Source organism: Carcharodon carcharias, chromosome 11, assembly GCF_017639515.1.
Source record: "Carcharodon carcharias isolate sCarCar2 chromosome 11, sCarCar2.pri, whole genome shotgun sequence".
Classification (NCBI taxonomy): domain Eukaryota; kingdom Metazoa; phylum Chordata; class Chondrichthyes; order Lamniformes; family Lamnidae; genus Carcharodon; species Carcharodon carcharias.
The window spans coordinates 330,001-345,000 of record NC_054477.1 but is presented as its reverse complement, the minus strand read 5'-3'; the positions used below and the strand labels follow the sequence as shown (position 1 = coordinate 345,000).

Below are 15,000 nucleotides of genomic sequence, written 5' to 3'. Positions count from 1 at the left end.
GTGTGTCTGTGTGTGTGTGTGTCTGTGTGTGTGTGTGTCTGTGTGTGTGTGTGTGTGTGTGTGTGTGTGTGTGTGTCTGTCTGGGGTCTGTGTGTGTGTGTGTGTGTGTGTGTCTGTCTGGGGTCTGTGTGTGTGTGTGTGTGTGTGTCTGTCTGGGGTCTGTGTGTGTGTGTGTGTGTCTGTCTGTCTGGGGTCTGTGTGTGTGTGTGTGTGTGTGTGTGTGTGTGTGTCTGTCTGTCTGGGGTCTGTGTGTGTGTGTGTGTGTGTGTGTGTGTGTGTGTGTGTCTGTCGGGGTGTGTGTGTGTGTGTGTGTGTGTGTGTGTGTGTCTGTCGGGGTGTGTGTGTGTGTGTGTGTGTGTGTGTGTGTCTGTCGGGGTGTGTGTGTGTGTGTCTGTCTGGGGTCTGTGTGTGTGTTTGTGTGTGTGTGTGTGTGTCTGTCTGGGGTCTGTGTGTGTGTGTGTGTCTGTCTGTCGGGGTGTGTGTGTGTGTGTGTGTGTGTGTGTGTGTCTGTCGGGGTGTGTGTGTGTGTGTGTGTGTCTGTCGGGGTGTGTGTGTGTGTGTGTGTGTCTGTCTGTCGGGAGGGGGGTGTGTGTGTGTGTGTGTGTGTCTGTCTGTCTGTCGGGGTGTGTGTGTGTGTCTGTCTGTCTGTCGGGAGGGGTGTGTGTGTGTGTGTGTGTGTGTGTGTGTGTGTGTGTGTGTCTGTCTGGGGTCTGTGTGTGTGTGTGTGTGTGTGTGTGTGTGTCTGTCGGGGTGTGTGTGTGTGTGTGTGTGTGTGTCTGTCGGGGTGTGTGTGTGTGTGTGTGTGTGTGTGTGTGTGTCTGTCTGGGGTCTGTGTGTGTGTGTGTGTGTGTGTGTGTGTGTGTCTGTCGGGGTGTGTGTGTGTGTGTGTGTGTGTGTCTGTCGGGGTGTGTGTGTGTGTGTGTGTGTGTCTGTGTGTGTGTGTGTGTGTGTGTGTGTGTGTGTGTCTGTGTGTGTGTGTGTGTGTGTGTGTCTGTCGGGGTGTGTGTGTGTGTGTGTGTGTGTGTGTCTGTCGGGGTCTGTGTGTGTGTCTGTGTGTAGGGGATAAGCTCCCCTCCAGCCACACTCTCTACCTGTATTTGAGCGAATGGTGAAGGCGCCTTTCTCATTCCCGCTGAAGATGCTGTAGAGGATTCCTCTGTGAGAACCATCAGGATGTTGGGCCTGTATCTTCACAACAGAAGTACCTGCAATAAGTGGGAACATTGCATTAACACAACTGTGACCCTGTGCATCAATATGGACAGTTCAGGGACAAAGCTTCAAATCGAGGAACATTGAGTCTATAGCACATGAAGATGCCATTTGACCAGCTGCTCTATGCCAGGATTTATATACCACACAAGCCAACCACCCTCTCTTCCCATCCAGCCATAAATCCTGACATTCTGATCCTCCCTCGTATCCCTTTCTTACATTCACCTCTCAGGGATATATTGACCCTCCCTCTATGAGTGACTCACTCCTCCCAGCGTCACCACTCCTTGTGAGTTCCGTAACTCCCAAGCTCTCTATGTGAAGAAATTTCTCTGAGATCCTTTATTTTACCTCTGTAAGGTCACCTCTTAATCTTCTCTTGGCCAGGGAAGAGAGACCCGGTCGGTTCAATCTTTTCACCCAGTTCTTGTAAATCTTGTTTGTGCTCCAGTTGTGCTTTGAAAAATATTCGATTCAAGTTTAACATAATCTCTCTGCTTTTGTAATTGCTTCCTCTCAGGATAAACCTCTCTGCTTGATTTTACTCTTTATGACCTTATTCACTTGTACTTGCAATTTTAATGATTAATGTGTTTGTATTCCCAGACCCCACTTCTCCTGCATATCTTACATTGTGAGGCTGCCTTGTTCCATCTCTCATAATGAAACATCTCACATTTCAGGAACTTGAATTTTATTTCCTATTCCAGATTATTCTGAAAGCCATCTCCCTGAATTTTGGTTCAGTCTCTATTAATACTTAGAGAACATTAATCCCAACCAATTTGGCATTGGCTGCAAATTTTCACAATCCTGAGTCTTAATCACTGATTCCCGGTGATCGGTGCTCCCGGCACTGATTCCCGGTGATCGGTGCTCCTGGCACTGATTCCCAGTGATCGGTGCTCCCGGCACTGATTCCTGGTGATCGGTGTTCCCGGCACTGATTCCCAGTGATCAATGTTCCTGCCACTGATTCCCGGTGATCAATGTTCCTGTCACTGATTCCCAGTGATCGGTGTTCCCGGCATTGATTCTCGGTGATCAATGCTCTGGGCATTGCCTGCGATTACTGTCCCTGGCACTGATTCCTGGTGATCAATGTTCCTGCCACTGATTCCTGGTGATCGGTGCCCCCGGCACTGATTACCGGTGATCGGTGCTCCCGGCACTGATTCCAGGTGATCGGTGCCCCCGGCACTGATTCCCGGTGATCAATGTCCCCGGCACTGATTCCCGGTGATCGGTGCCCCCGGCACTGATTCCCAGTGATCAATGATCCTGCCACTGATTCCCAGTGATCGGTGTTCCCGGCATTGATTCTCGGTGATCAATGCTCTGGGCATTGCCTGCAATTAATGTCCCCGGCACTGATTCCCAGTGATCGGTTCCCCCGGCACTGATTCCCAGTGATCAATGTCCCCGGCACTGATTCCCAGTGATCAATGTCCCTGACACTGATTCCCGGTAACTGGTGCTCCCGGCACTGATTCCCGGTGATCAGTGCTCCCGGCACTGATTCCCGGTGATCAATGTCCCCGACACTGATTCCCGGTGATCAATGTCCCCGGCACTGATTCCCGGTGATCAATGTCCCCAGCACTGATTCCCGGTGATCGGTGTTCCCAGCATTGCCGGTTATTGGTGTTGTCCGTACTGATTGCCGGGGATCGATGACCCTGGCACTGATTCAACATTATCGATGTTGCCTGCACTGATTGCTGGGGATCGGTGTTCCCAGCGCTGACTCCTAGTGATCAATGTTCCCAACACTGATTGCCCAGGATCTATTTTCCCAGCACTGATTGCAGGTGATCGATATTCCTGGCACTGCCGTAGATCAAAGAGAAAGAGAGAGAGGGAGAAAAGGCAAAGAGAAAGAATAGCTGAGGGTCTGGATAGAGTGGATTTCTATTAGCAGGAAGGTAAATAACCAGGGGACAGCGATTTAAATTACAAGAATTAGAGGGGAGTTGAGGAGTAAAACTTTTCACTCAGAGAGTGCTGCAGGATCTGGAACTCGCTGCCTCAAAGGGTGGTGGAGGCAGAAACCCTCATCACATTTAATAAATTCTTGGGTATGGGCTTGAAGTGAAGGAACCTCCAAGGATCCAGATCCAAGAGCTGGAAAATGGGACCAAATGGCCTCCTCCTGTGTGATGAATCTTTAAATGGTTCATCAAAGCAAACAAGGGGAGACAGTGACATGGTGGAAATTGTTGTTGGGCAGTGGATACCACTCAGCAGGTCTTAATGAAGACTTTGTAGTCTTCAGTAGGTTAACTGTTTGTATTTATTAATTACAAGAACTATGTACATGGACAGTAAAGGGTTCAAACTAGGAGCTGTCTACATTTTTCCTTATGCACAAGGCTCTGTCCAACATGAGACTGACTCCTAGGCTCAGGTCATGTGTTCTCTTACATCACTGTGTGGGCGGGACTGTACTCAGCCCCACGTTAACCCTGTATGTGCCAGACCCTTATACTACATCTCCCCCGAGTCTTTATTCAATCTATTTCAAGCTATTCTCATTTACCCCATGTACCTACATCATTATTACTACCCACCTGCCCTCCTAAGTCTCTGAGTTCATTGGTTCAAGCTGTCTGGAGGCCTTATAACCCTTCCATATCTTGCTCGGACTACTGTTGGAGGAGTGGTATCGCTGCAAGTAAGCTGTGTTGATATGTGATTGCTCTGGCGTCTTCCTCCATTGCATTGTGGGGACAGGCAGTCTAGGAATGAGGTTGAGTTTCTCCTGACTGTACCCTCTGGGTGCCAACCAGGTAGGAGTGAGGTTGGTCCTCATCCTTTCTAATGACAGTGCATTCTCTCTCCAGGTCTTTAATCTAGATCTTGTTACCTTTCTGTAATTGTGGTGAGTGTCTGGTGTGGTACTTTCTGTATGGTTGTGGTGAGTGTCTGGTGTGGTACTTTCTGTATGGTTGTGGTGAGTGTCTGGTGTGGTACTTTCTGTATGGTTGTGGTGAGTGTCTGGTGTGGTACTTTCTGTATGGTTGTGGTGAGTGTCTGGTGTGGTACTTTCTGTATGGTTGTGGTGAGTGTCTGGTGTGGTACTTTCTGTATGGTTGTGGTGAGTGTCTGGTGTGGTACTTTCTGTATGGTTGTGGTGAGTGTCTGGTGTGGTACTTTCTGTATGGTTGTGGTGAGTGTCTGGTGTGGTACTTTCTGTATGGTTGTGGTGAGTGTCTGGTGTGGTACTTTCTGTATGGTTGTGGTGAGTGTCTGGTGTGGTACTTTCTGTATGGTTGTGGTGAGTGTCTGGTGTGGTACTTTCTGTATGGTTGTGGTGAGTGCCTGGTGTGGTACTTTCTGTATGGTTGTGGTGAGTGTCTGGTGTGGTACTTTCTGTATGGTTGTGGTGAGTGTCTGGTGTGGTACTTTCTGTATGGTTGTGGTGAGTGTCTGGTGTGGTACTTTCTGTATGGTTGTGGTGAGTGTCTGGTGTGGTACTTTCTGTATGGTTGTGGTGAGTGTCTGGTGTGGTACTTTCTGTATGGTTGTGGTGAGTGTCTGATGTGGTACTTTCTGTATGGTTGTGGTGAGTGTCTGGTGTGGTACTTTCTGTATGGTTGTGGTGAGTGTCTGATGTGGTACTTTCTGTATGGTTGTGGTGAGTGTCTGGTGTGGTACTTTCTGTATGGTTGTGGTGAGTGTCTGGTGTGGTACTTTCTGTATGGTTGTGGTGAGTGTCTGGTGTGGTACTTTCTGTATGGTTGTGGTGAGTGTCTGGTGTGGTACTTTCTGTATGGTTGTGGTGAGTGTCTGGTGTGGTACTTTCTGTATGGTTGTGGTGAGTGTCTGGTGTGGTACTTTCTGTATGGTTGCTCTCTTGCGGGGATGCTTGAGTATTGCTTGGTCACCAACCCTGGGAAGAGTTTTTTTGGCAGGATTGGAATTTGTGTGCGGACTTTCCTGCCCTTCAGAAGTCCGGAGGGGGACAGGCCTCATTGTAAAGGGATGGATCTGTCTGTGAGCAGCGCTGTGGGGAAGTCCTTGTTTTTTAGGTAGGCTTTCACTGTACAGACCCCTCTTTCAGCCTCCCTATTTGACTGTGGGTATCTCGGGGAGCTGGTGGGGTGGTGGAAGCTGGTGGTGAAGTGCGCAAAGTGCTCACTGGAGAACTGTGGGCCGTTATTGGACACAATCTCATCCAGGATGCTGTGGCTCACAATCATCTCCCTCAGTGCCTTAGTTACTGCCTCTGTGATAATCGTATATATTTGCTTCACCTCAACCCACCTGGAGAACCCACTGTAAGGAATGATCTGCTGTTGAATACAAACAGGTCAACACCCAGCTTCTGCCATGGCCTGGTGGGGAATTGTGTGGGGATGAGGGGCTCTCTTTGGCCCTCCCTCTGCAGTGCACACACCTGACAGTTTGCTATGGTGTCCCCGGACACCAGGCAGCAGGTTGGGCTGTGCTCTGCACTTGGTGATGCCCAGGTGGTTCTGGTGGATTTTTGGAAGGATCTCTGGTCACAGGGGAACTGGGATGACCGGCCGCTCATTGTTGACCATGAGATTGTCAATGATCATAAAGTATTTTTATTGTTCAAACCCAACTTTCATGGTATCACCGCTTAGTCTCTGCTGAGGCTAACCTTGTTGGTAATAATGGCAGCTGTGGACACAATCCTCATCATGTATTCGTTCCTGGCAGATCTGTTGGAGTTTCCTTGTGGTCGCTGGCAGGTGTCTCCTTGTCAACTGGGAGTATGCTGCCAACTGTTTGATGAGATTGACAATCTGATTTGTCAGGAGGGCCCTGGAAAGTGTGTCCGCTGTTGCCTGGTTTTTACCCTGGATGTATACCGTCTGATAGGTGAACCTCTTGGGGCGCAGGCCGAACCTCTAGATTCTGGAGGCATCGTTGCCAGTTTCTTCTCGTCCAATAAGGAGACTAGTGGCTTGTGATCTATTTTTGATTGTAACTCTGAGGCCAATGATATAGCCTGAAAATTTCTCGCATGAGCTGTGCGGGCTTCCTTTTGTATGATGGGTATCTGGTCTGTGTCTGACAGCCCCCTGTACATGTAGCACACAGGTCAACACCCTCCATCCTGGAACATGACTGTTCCCAGGCCTATGGACAAAGCATCACTGCATTGGTGGTGGGCACGGCTTCTCTTTATTCTTTCACGGGATGTGGGCTTCGCTGGCTGGCCAGCATTTATTGCCCATCCCTAATTGCCCTTGGGCAGAATTCTCCCCCCCCATTAGGAGAGGAGTTTAGGAGCAGGCACGTGGAGGCACGTCTCTGATCAGTGCCCCCCATTGGGGGCGCGCCACCATTTTACGTGGGATGGCCAATTAAGGCCCACCCAGCGTGACATCCGCCAGGAATCGCTATGCGCTCCCTGTGCGGGGGGGGTGGTGGGGGGGGTGGGATTCCCCGATCCGGAGGTCTGCTGTTTCACACATACGCTAAGTGCTGCCTCAGGGAGATCAGCTCAAAACAGAAAAAAACAATTTCCCCGACATGTTCCCTCTTGGGGATTCCATCAAATGAGTTGGGACATGTCCATCACTTTGAGTTACACTTTTGTTACATTTTTAAATCCCACATGAAACCTCATCCCGCCCGTGGATGAGGTTTGACACATTTTCTAGCTCCTGCCGGGGCTCCTGGTCCGCCCACTAACCTTAAGGTTGGACGGGCAGGTCCATTAATTATTTAATTACTTTGTCAAAGTTCTGAATTGGCCATTTACAGGTCGGTGGGCACAGAGCTGATTCGGCTGAGCCCCCGCCTTCCTGAAAATTTAAATGGGGCGCGGTGAAGTTGGGAGTTCCGCCCCTCACCCCGTGTCATTTTACACATCAGCAAGCGGACCCCACTCCCTCCCCTCACCCACCGGGAAACCCTGGCCCTTGAGAAGGTGGTGGTGAGCTGCCTTCTTGAACCACTGCAGTCCACGTGGTGTAGGTACACCCACAGTGCTGTTAGGTAAGAACGATGATATATTTCCAAGTCAGGATGGTGAGTGACTTGGAGGGAAACTTCTAGGTGGTGGGCTTGTTCATAATGGAGAGTGGAGAGTAGCATCGTCTTGATGTGAGAGAAAGTTTGCTCTTCATGGGAGTCCCAGCACCATGCATGGTCTTTCTTAAGTAGATACCTGAAGGGTTCTGTGACCTGTGCCAAATTTGGTAAATATTTTGCCAGCGGGTTCACAGCCCCAAGAATCACAGGAGGTCTGGAATTGAAGGCAGGGTTAGGAACTTGCTGATACCTCTAGTTTTCTGTAAATCAGCCATGAAACCTTCATTGCTGATGATGTGACCCAGGAATCGAATTGAAACTCCTATTCAGTGTCGGCCCTGCGTCCTGCAGGCTTTCTAAACCTGTGAGTCTCTCATCATCTTCATCCACCATTGCACCATGAACCAACATCTTTGACCGTGGGGCAAATGGACCCTCTGAAGTCCCTGCAAAATGGCCAAAGTGATTATAAACAGCTGTTTGCCTCCAGTTTTGAAAATATCGTGCTTTGCAAGAAGTTAGTCAGGCTTTCATCCACTGTGGACATGGAATGTGCTCCTTTTGCAGCGGTTTTATCAAGCTGTGTCAGGTCGATGCAGATACGAATGGACCCATTGGGTTTTGAGACTGGGACCATCCTGGAAGGCCATGCAGCTGGTTCTGAGACTGCGGAGATGATTCCCATGTTTGGCATCTCACCCAGCTGTTGCTACACCTGCTTCATGAGTGGGTGTGTGGGATCTTACGTGGTTTGTATAGGACACAGGTTCAGTGTGATCCTGTTTACATTTTTCAGTCGTCCCAGTCCTGTAAAGAGCTTCAGTAAATCACTTTTATACTTGGAACTAGGCCCTTGTTGGTTGACCTTGTCAATTTTTTGTAGGAGATTAAGTTCGACACAAACTTGGCAGCTTTTAGAAGTGAACAGTCCTGGGTGTGGACCACGAGCAGGATCCCTCAGATTCTTTTACCCCGGGACCTCAACGTCACCTTCCGGGTGCCTTTTATGTCTCTTTGCTCCACCTAGGTGTGTTGTGGGTGGTATCGTAGCCACGGTTCTGTGACAGGACTATAACACTGGCCCCCATGTCCAATTTAAAATCTGTGAGATGGTTATTAGCCACAATGTCCACATTCCAATTTGCAAATCCTGGATCTTTAAGCTCACTCAAGAAGTATAGCTATGGGTCTTCTTGATGTGCAGTGTCAACTTCATGAATCATCTTTGGGTCTCCTGTATGTTTAGATGTTTCGGCTTTGCACGGTTTGCCAAAGTGTTCAATTCTGTCACACTGACAGCATTGGGTGGAAATTGTAGGACATTGATTTCACCTGTGGGAGTGCTTTGCTCCATAGTGCTGATATCGTCACTCTACTGGTCAGTTAGGGTGTTGTTTCCCTTGGCCTGGAGAGTCCCTGTTTCTGTGCTGTTTCACTAACTGGACTGTGGGGTTTCCTTTGTACCAGGGTTTACTTTCCCTTCTTAAAATGGACCTGTGCTGCACATGGAGCTCAGGCTGCTGACCAATCTGGACAGCTTTCTCAAGCCTTAGATCTTCCTTCACTTGCAGCATGTCTAGGAGTACAAGTCTGCTACTCCTACTCCTACTCTATCCCTGACAAGTTCAGATTTTAGGTCTCCTTACTCACAGCCTTCAGTCATCCTGATCAGATCGATCGGTTCTCCTGGTTGCTGTGAACACTTGTTAAAGTTAACCCTTTCCAGGATTTTGCTGCTTCTTAGGTTGAAATAAACCTCAAAATATTTTAATACTTCTTCAAATTTAGCAAATGACTCATTGATTCCTTGTCCAGCAATAAGGTTGTCTGATTTCAGCCTACTGAGTAAAGCAATGTTAGCTTGTTCATCTTCTGTCTTTTTATCCAGACCTGAAGTAATTAGTATCTAAGAAATCTTTTTCTCCAATTATGTGATTGATCTGGGCCTTGGATAAGCCCAGTCTGATCTGGAAGAATGGATTTTAAATCATGATTAAAAAATGTTAAAGTGTGGGTTCAGCTTTAAGCAGCTGCTGAAATTGAAGATGGTGCTGCCATTGGTTTGAAGGGTTTTCCCGTGCTTGCCGGTTTTGACGGGCTCCCACTGTAACAGCCTTCACACTCAGCCTTGAAAAGCCTTTAAACAATGGCTGCTCGGATTGATGAGCTGCAGACTTCTCTGTTTGAGCACAATGCTTTAGGGTCATGAAAGCATCGAATCCTGGCCTTTGCTAGCCTTTAAAGCTGTTTTTCAAGTCGCAATTCTTCCAAATTAATTAATATGTTTTCTTCTCAGAGTGAGATCAGCGGCCGCCTGTTCAGGCGCTGACTCGGCATTCTGGCTGGGCTGCCGCACGTTCAGAAATGCTCTGACTTTTAAAAGACTGAAAATCATTTTTAAACTAGTTCTGGCCAAGAATTTAATTTCTTATCCCACCCCTGCAATGTCCTTTGATTCTGCACTCTGTGGGCATTCAATCCGAACCATCACGTAATCTTTCTCTTCTGTCCTCTGGTTCCAGTCCTGCTATGGAGCTTCTCTCAGGTGATCTCCCTCTGTGTTTTCACTTCAGGTGCTTTCAGTCAGGACAGAACACTTCTCCTTTAATTCTCCAGCTGTTGAATTTCTGCTCCAGTTTCTCTGAGAGCTGCCACCATGTTGTAGGGTGTTGGATACTGTTTGGGAGGTCTTAATGAAGGCTTTGTAGCCTTAAGTAGGTTAACTGTATGTATTTATTAATTCAAGAACTATGTACATATACAGTAAAGGGTTTAATCTAGGAGCTGTGTCCATGCTTGCTTGTGCACACAGCTCTGTCCAACACTAGACTGACTCCAAGGTGTGGGTCATGTGTTTTCTTACATCACTGTGTGGGTGGTGCTGTACTCAGTCCCACGTTAGCTCTGTATGTACCAGACCTTCATATTACAGTAATGCAGAGGCTAATGCTCTGGGAACATGGGTTCAGTTCCTAGCCTTGCAGCTGCTGGTGGAATTTAAATTCAATAAATAAATTGAAAGCTAGTTTTAGAAATGGTGACCATGATGCTATCAGATTGTTGTAAAAGCCCAGCTGGGTCACTAATGTCCTTTAGGGAAGGAAATCTGCCGTCCTTACCTGGTCTGGCCTACATGTGACTCCAGACCCACAGCAATGTGGTTGACTCTTAATGTGCAGGGGTACAGGGAAAAGGCAGGAGAATGGCACTGAGTTAAAATGCTTAGAGAGGCCAATGGGCTGAATAGCCTTCTTCAACACTGGAACAATTCTGTGATTGTGTGTGTGTATGAACACGCGCGTGCATCTTTGTGAGTTTGTGTGTCTGCGCATGTGCGTGTGTATATGTATGTCTAGGTGAGAGTATGTGTGTATATCTGAGAATTTGTGTGTGTGTGTGTCTATGTGAGAATGCATGTGAGTGAGTGTGTGCGAGAGTGTGTGTGAGAGTGTGTGTGTGTTTGAGAGAATGTGTGTGTCTATGTCAGTGTCTGTGAGAGAGCGTGTGAGAGTGCGGGAGTTTGTGTGTGTGAGAGAGGGAGAATTTGTGTGTCTGTGTGAATGAATGAGAGTGTGTGTGAATGTCTGTTTGTATGTGAGAGTGTGAGTGTGTGTGTATGTGTGTGTGTGTGTGTGTGTGTTCGTATGTATGTGAATGAGTGAGTGTGTATGTGAGAGTGTGTGTGAGTGAGTATGTGCATGACTAGGTGTGTGAGTATGAGTGAGTGCATGTGTCTATGTGAGAGTGTGTGTCTATGTGTGTGTGTTTGTGTGCGTGCGTGCATCTTTGTGAGTTTGTGTGTGTGTGTGTGTGAGAATCTGTGCGTGTTTATACATATGTCTATGTGAGAGTATGTGTGTACATCTGATAACTTGTGTGTGTGTCTATGTGAGAGCGCTTGTGTGAGTGAGTATGTGCGAGAGTGTGTGTGAGAGTGTGTGTGTTTTTGAGAGAATGTGTGTGTCTATGTCAGTGTCTGTGAGAGAGCGTGTGAGAGTGCGGGAGTTTGTGTGTGAGAGAGAGAACTTGTGTGTGTGTGTGTGTGTGAGAGACAGTATGTGTATGTGAGCATGAGTGGGTGTGCAAGTGTGTCTGTGTGAGTGAGTGAGATGTGTGTGCATATGTATGTCTGTTTGTATGTGTATGTGTGCATGAGTGTGTGTAGGTGTGTGTGAACAAGTGAGTGTGTATGTGAGAGTGTGAGTGTGTGTGAGAGAGTGTGTGAGATAGTGTGTGTGTCTATGTCTGTTTGTGTGACTGTGTGCATGTGTATGTGTGTCTATGTGAGAGTGTGTGTGCGTATGTGTCCGCGTGTATGCACGAGTGTGTGTATGTGTGTCTGTGTGCGTGCATGTGTGCATGTGTGTGTGAGTGAGAGAGAGCATGTGTGTGTGTGTGTATGCGTCTATGTGGGAGAATGTGTGTCAGAGTCTGTGCGTGTGTGTCTCTGTGAGTGTGTTTGTGAGAGTGAGAGTGTGTGTGAGAGTATGAGTCTGTGTCTATGTGAGAGTGTGTGTGTGCATGTGTCTATTGGAGTGTGTTTATGTGAGTGTGTGAATGAGTGTGAGAGCGAGAGTGTGACTGTTTGTGTGTGTGAGTGTATATATGTCTATGTGAGAGGGTGTGTGTGTGTCTGAGAGAGAGTGAGTGAGTCTGTGTATGTGTGTGTGTTTGACTATGTGAGAGCTTGTGTGTGTGTGTGTATGAGTGTGTCTGTGAGAGTGTGCTTGTGTGAGTGTGAGAGTAAGTGTGTGATTGAGTATGTGTGTGCATGTCTGTGAGTGTGTCCGAGTGAATGAGTGAGTCTGTGTATGTGTTTGTGTGTGTCTATATGAGAGTGTGTTTGCGAGAGTGTGTGTGTGTGAGTGAGAGTGTGTGTGAGTGAGTGTGTGTGTGAGAGTGAGTGAGGGTGTGTGGATGAGAGTGTGAGTGTGAGTGGGTGTGTCTGAGTGAGTGAGTGAGTGTGAGTGAGTGAGTGAGTGTGTGTGTGAGATTGAGTGTGTCTGAGTGAGAGTGAGAGTGAATGTGTGAGTGAAAGTGTGAGTGAGGGTGTGTGGATGAAAGTGTGAGTGTGAGTGGGTGTGTCTAAGTGAGTGTGTGAGTGAGTGAGTGAATGTGAGTGAGTGAGTGAGTGTGTGAGTGAGAGTGAGTGTGTGAGTGAGAGTGAGTGTGTGAGTGAGAGTGAGTGTGAGTGTGCCTATGTGTGTGTAAGAGAGTGCGTGACTATGTGAGTGAAAGTGTGTGAGTGAAAGTGTGAGAGTGAGTGTGAGTGAAAGTGTGTAAGTGTGTCTATGTGTGTGTGAGAGAGTGAGAATGAATGTGTCTATGTGTGTGTGTGTGTGAATGAGTGTGTGTGTGTCTATGTGTGTGTGAGTGAGAGTGAGTGAGTGAGTGTGTGTGTCTATGTGTGTGAGAGAGTGTGTGTGAGTGTGTCTCTGTGTGTATGTGTCTATGTTTCTGTGTGAGTGAGTGTGAGAGTGTGTGTTTGTCTATGTGCATCTGAGTGAGTGTGTGTGTCTATGTGTGTGTGAGTGAGTATGTGTCTGAGTGAGTGTGTGTTTGTCTATGCCTGTGTGAGTGAGTGTGTGTCTATGTGTGTGTGAGTGAGTGTGTGTGTGAGTGTGTGTGTGAGTGAGTGTGTGAGTGAGTGTGTGTGAGTGAGTGTGTGAGTGGGGGTGTGTGGATGAGAGTGTGAGTGTGAGTGGGTGTGAGTGGGTGTGTCTGAGTGAGTGTGTGAGTGAGTGTGTGAGTGAATGAGTGAGTGTGTGAGTGAGAGTGTGTGTGTGTGAGATTGAGTGTGTGTGTGTCTATGTGTGTGAGTGTGTCTATGTGTGTGTCTGTGTGAGTGAAAGTGTGTGAGTGAGTGTGAGTGAGTGTGTGTGTGAGTGTGTGTGAGTGAGAGTGTATGTGAGTGAGTGTGTGTGAGGGTGTGTGTGTCTGTGTATGTGTGAGAGTGTGTGTGAGTGAGTGTGTGTGTGTCTATGTGTGTGTGAGTGAGTGTGTGTGTCTATGTGTGTGTGTGAGGGTGTGTGTGTCTACGTGTATGTGTGAGAGTGTGCGTGAGTGAGGGTGTGTGTCTATGTGTGCGAGAGCGTGTGTAAGTGAATGTGTGTGAGTGAGTGTGTGTGTGTGTCTGTCTGTGTGTGAGAGTGAGTGTGAGTGAGGGTGTGTGTCTATGTGTGCGAGAGCATGTGTGAGTGAGTGTGTGTGTGTGTGTGTCTGTCTGTGTGTGAGAATGAGTGTGTCTGTGTGTGTGTGTGTGAGTGTGTGTGTGTGTGTGTGTGTGTGTGTGTGAGTGAGTGAGTGTGTGTGTCTACATGTGTGAGTGAGTGTGTGTGTCTATGTGTGTGTGAGTCAGTGTGTGTGAGTCAGTGTGTATGTGTCTATGTATGTGTGAGTGAGTGTTTATGTGAGTGTGTGTGTGAGTGAGTGTGTGTGTGTGAGTGTGTGTGTCTATGTGTGTGTGTGTGAGTGAGTGTGTGCGTGCCTATGTGAGTGTATGTGAATGAGTGTGTGTGAGTGAGTGTGAGTGTGTGTGTCTATGTGTGTGTGAGTGTGTGTGTGTGTGAGTGAGTGTGTCTATGTGTGTGTGTGTGAGTGGGTGTGTGAGTGCGTGATTGAGTGTGTGAGTGAGTGAGTGTGTCTATGTGTGTGTGTGTGTGTGAGTGTGTGTATGTGAGTGTCTACATGTGTGAGAGTGAGTGTGTGAGTGAGTGTGTCTATGTGTGTGTGTGTATGGGAATGTCTACATGTGAGAGTGAGTGTGTGTGTGAGTGTGTCTATGTGTGTGTGTGTGAGTGTGTGAATGTGTCTATGCATGTGTGAGTGTGTGTGAGTGAGTGAGTGTGTCTACGTGTGTGTGTGAGTGTGTGTGTCTATGTGTGTGTGTGAGTGTGAGTGAGTGAGTGAGTGTGTCTATGTGTGTGTGAGTGAGTGTGTGTGTGAGTGAGTGTCTGCGTGTGTGTGAGTGAGTGTGCATGTGTGAGTGAGTGTGTGAGTGTCAACGTGTGTGTGAGCGAGTGTGAGTGAGTGAGTGAGTGAGTGAGTGTGTCTATGTGTGTGTGTGTGTGTGTATGGGAATGTCTACATGTGAGAGTGAGTGTGTGTGAGTGAATGCGTCTATGTGTGTGTGTGTGTGAGTGTGTGAGTGTCTACGTGTGTGTGAGTAAGTGTGTGAGTGAGTGAGTGTGTCTATGTGTGTGTGTGTGAGTGAGTGAGTGTGTCTATGTGTGTGTGAGTGAGTGTGTGTGTGTGTGTGTGTGTGTGAGTGTGAGTGTGTGTGTGTGTGTGTGTGTGTGTGTGAGTGAGTGAGTGAGTGTGTCTATGTGTGTGTGAGTGACTGTGTGTGAGTGGGTGTGTGAGTGTCTGCGTGTGAGTGTGTGTGTGAGTGAGTGTGTCTGCGTGTGTGTGAGTGAGTGTGTGTGAGTGAGTGTGTCTATGTGTGTGTGAGTGAGTGTGTGTGTGAGTGAGTGTGAGTGTCGGCGTGTGTGTGAGTGTGTGTGTGAGTGAGTGAGTGTGTCTATGTGTGTGTGTGAGTGTTTGTGTCTACGTGTGTGTGAGTGAGTGTGTGTGTGAGTGAGTGTGTCTACATGTGTGTGATTGAGTGTATCCATGTGTGTGTGAGTGAGTGTGTGAGTGTCTACGTGTGTGTGAGTGAGTGAGTGTGTCTATGTGTGTGTGTGAATGAGTGAGTGAGTGAGTCTATGTGTGTGTGAGTGAGTGTGTGTGTGTGTGTGAGTGAGTGTGTCTATGTGTTTGTGTGAGTGAGTGAGT

General features: G+C 47.9%; 1 protein-coding gene across 1 annotated transcript in view; it reads right to left on the bottom strand.

Annotated features, from left to right (window-relative positions):
* LOC121284312 (protocadherin-16-like) overlaps nt 1-15,000 on the bottom strand; it is a 178,983-nt gene that overhangs the window by 86,909 nt on the left and 77,074 nt on the right. The window contains exon 14 of the mRNA XM_041199699.1: nt 1,092-1,205. Within this exon, the coding sequence (XP_041055633.1) occupies nt 1,092-1,205 (114 nt within the window). The remainder of the gene's footprint in view (nt 1-1,091; nt 1,206-15,000) is intronic.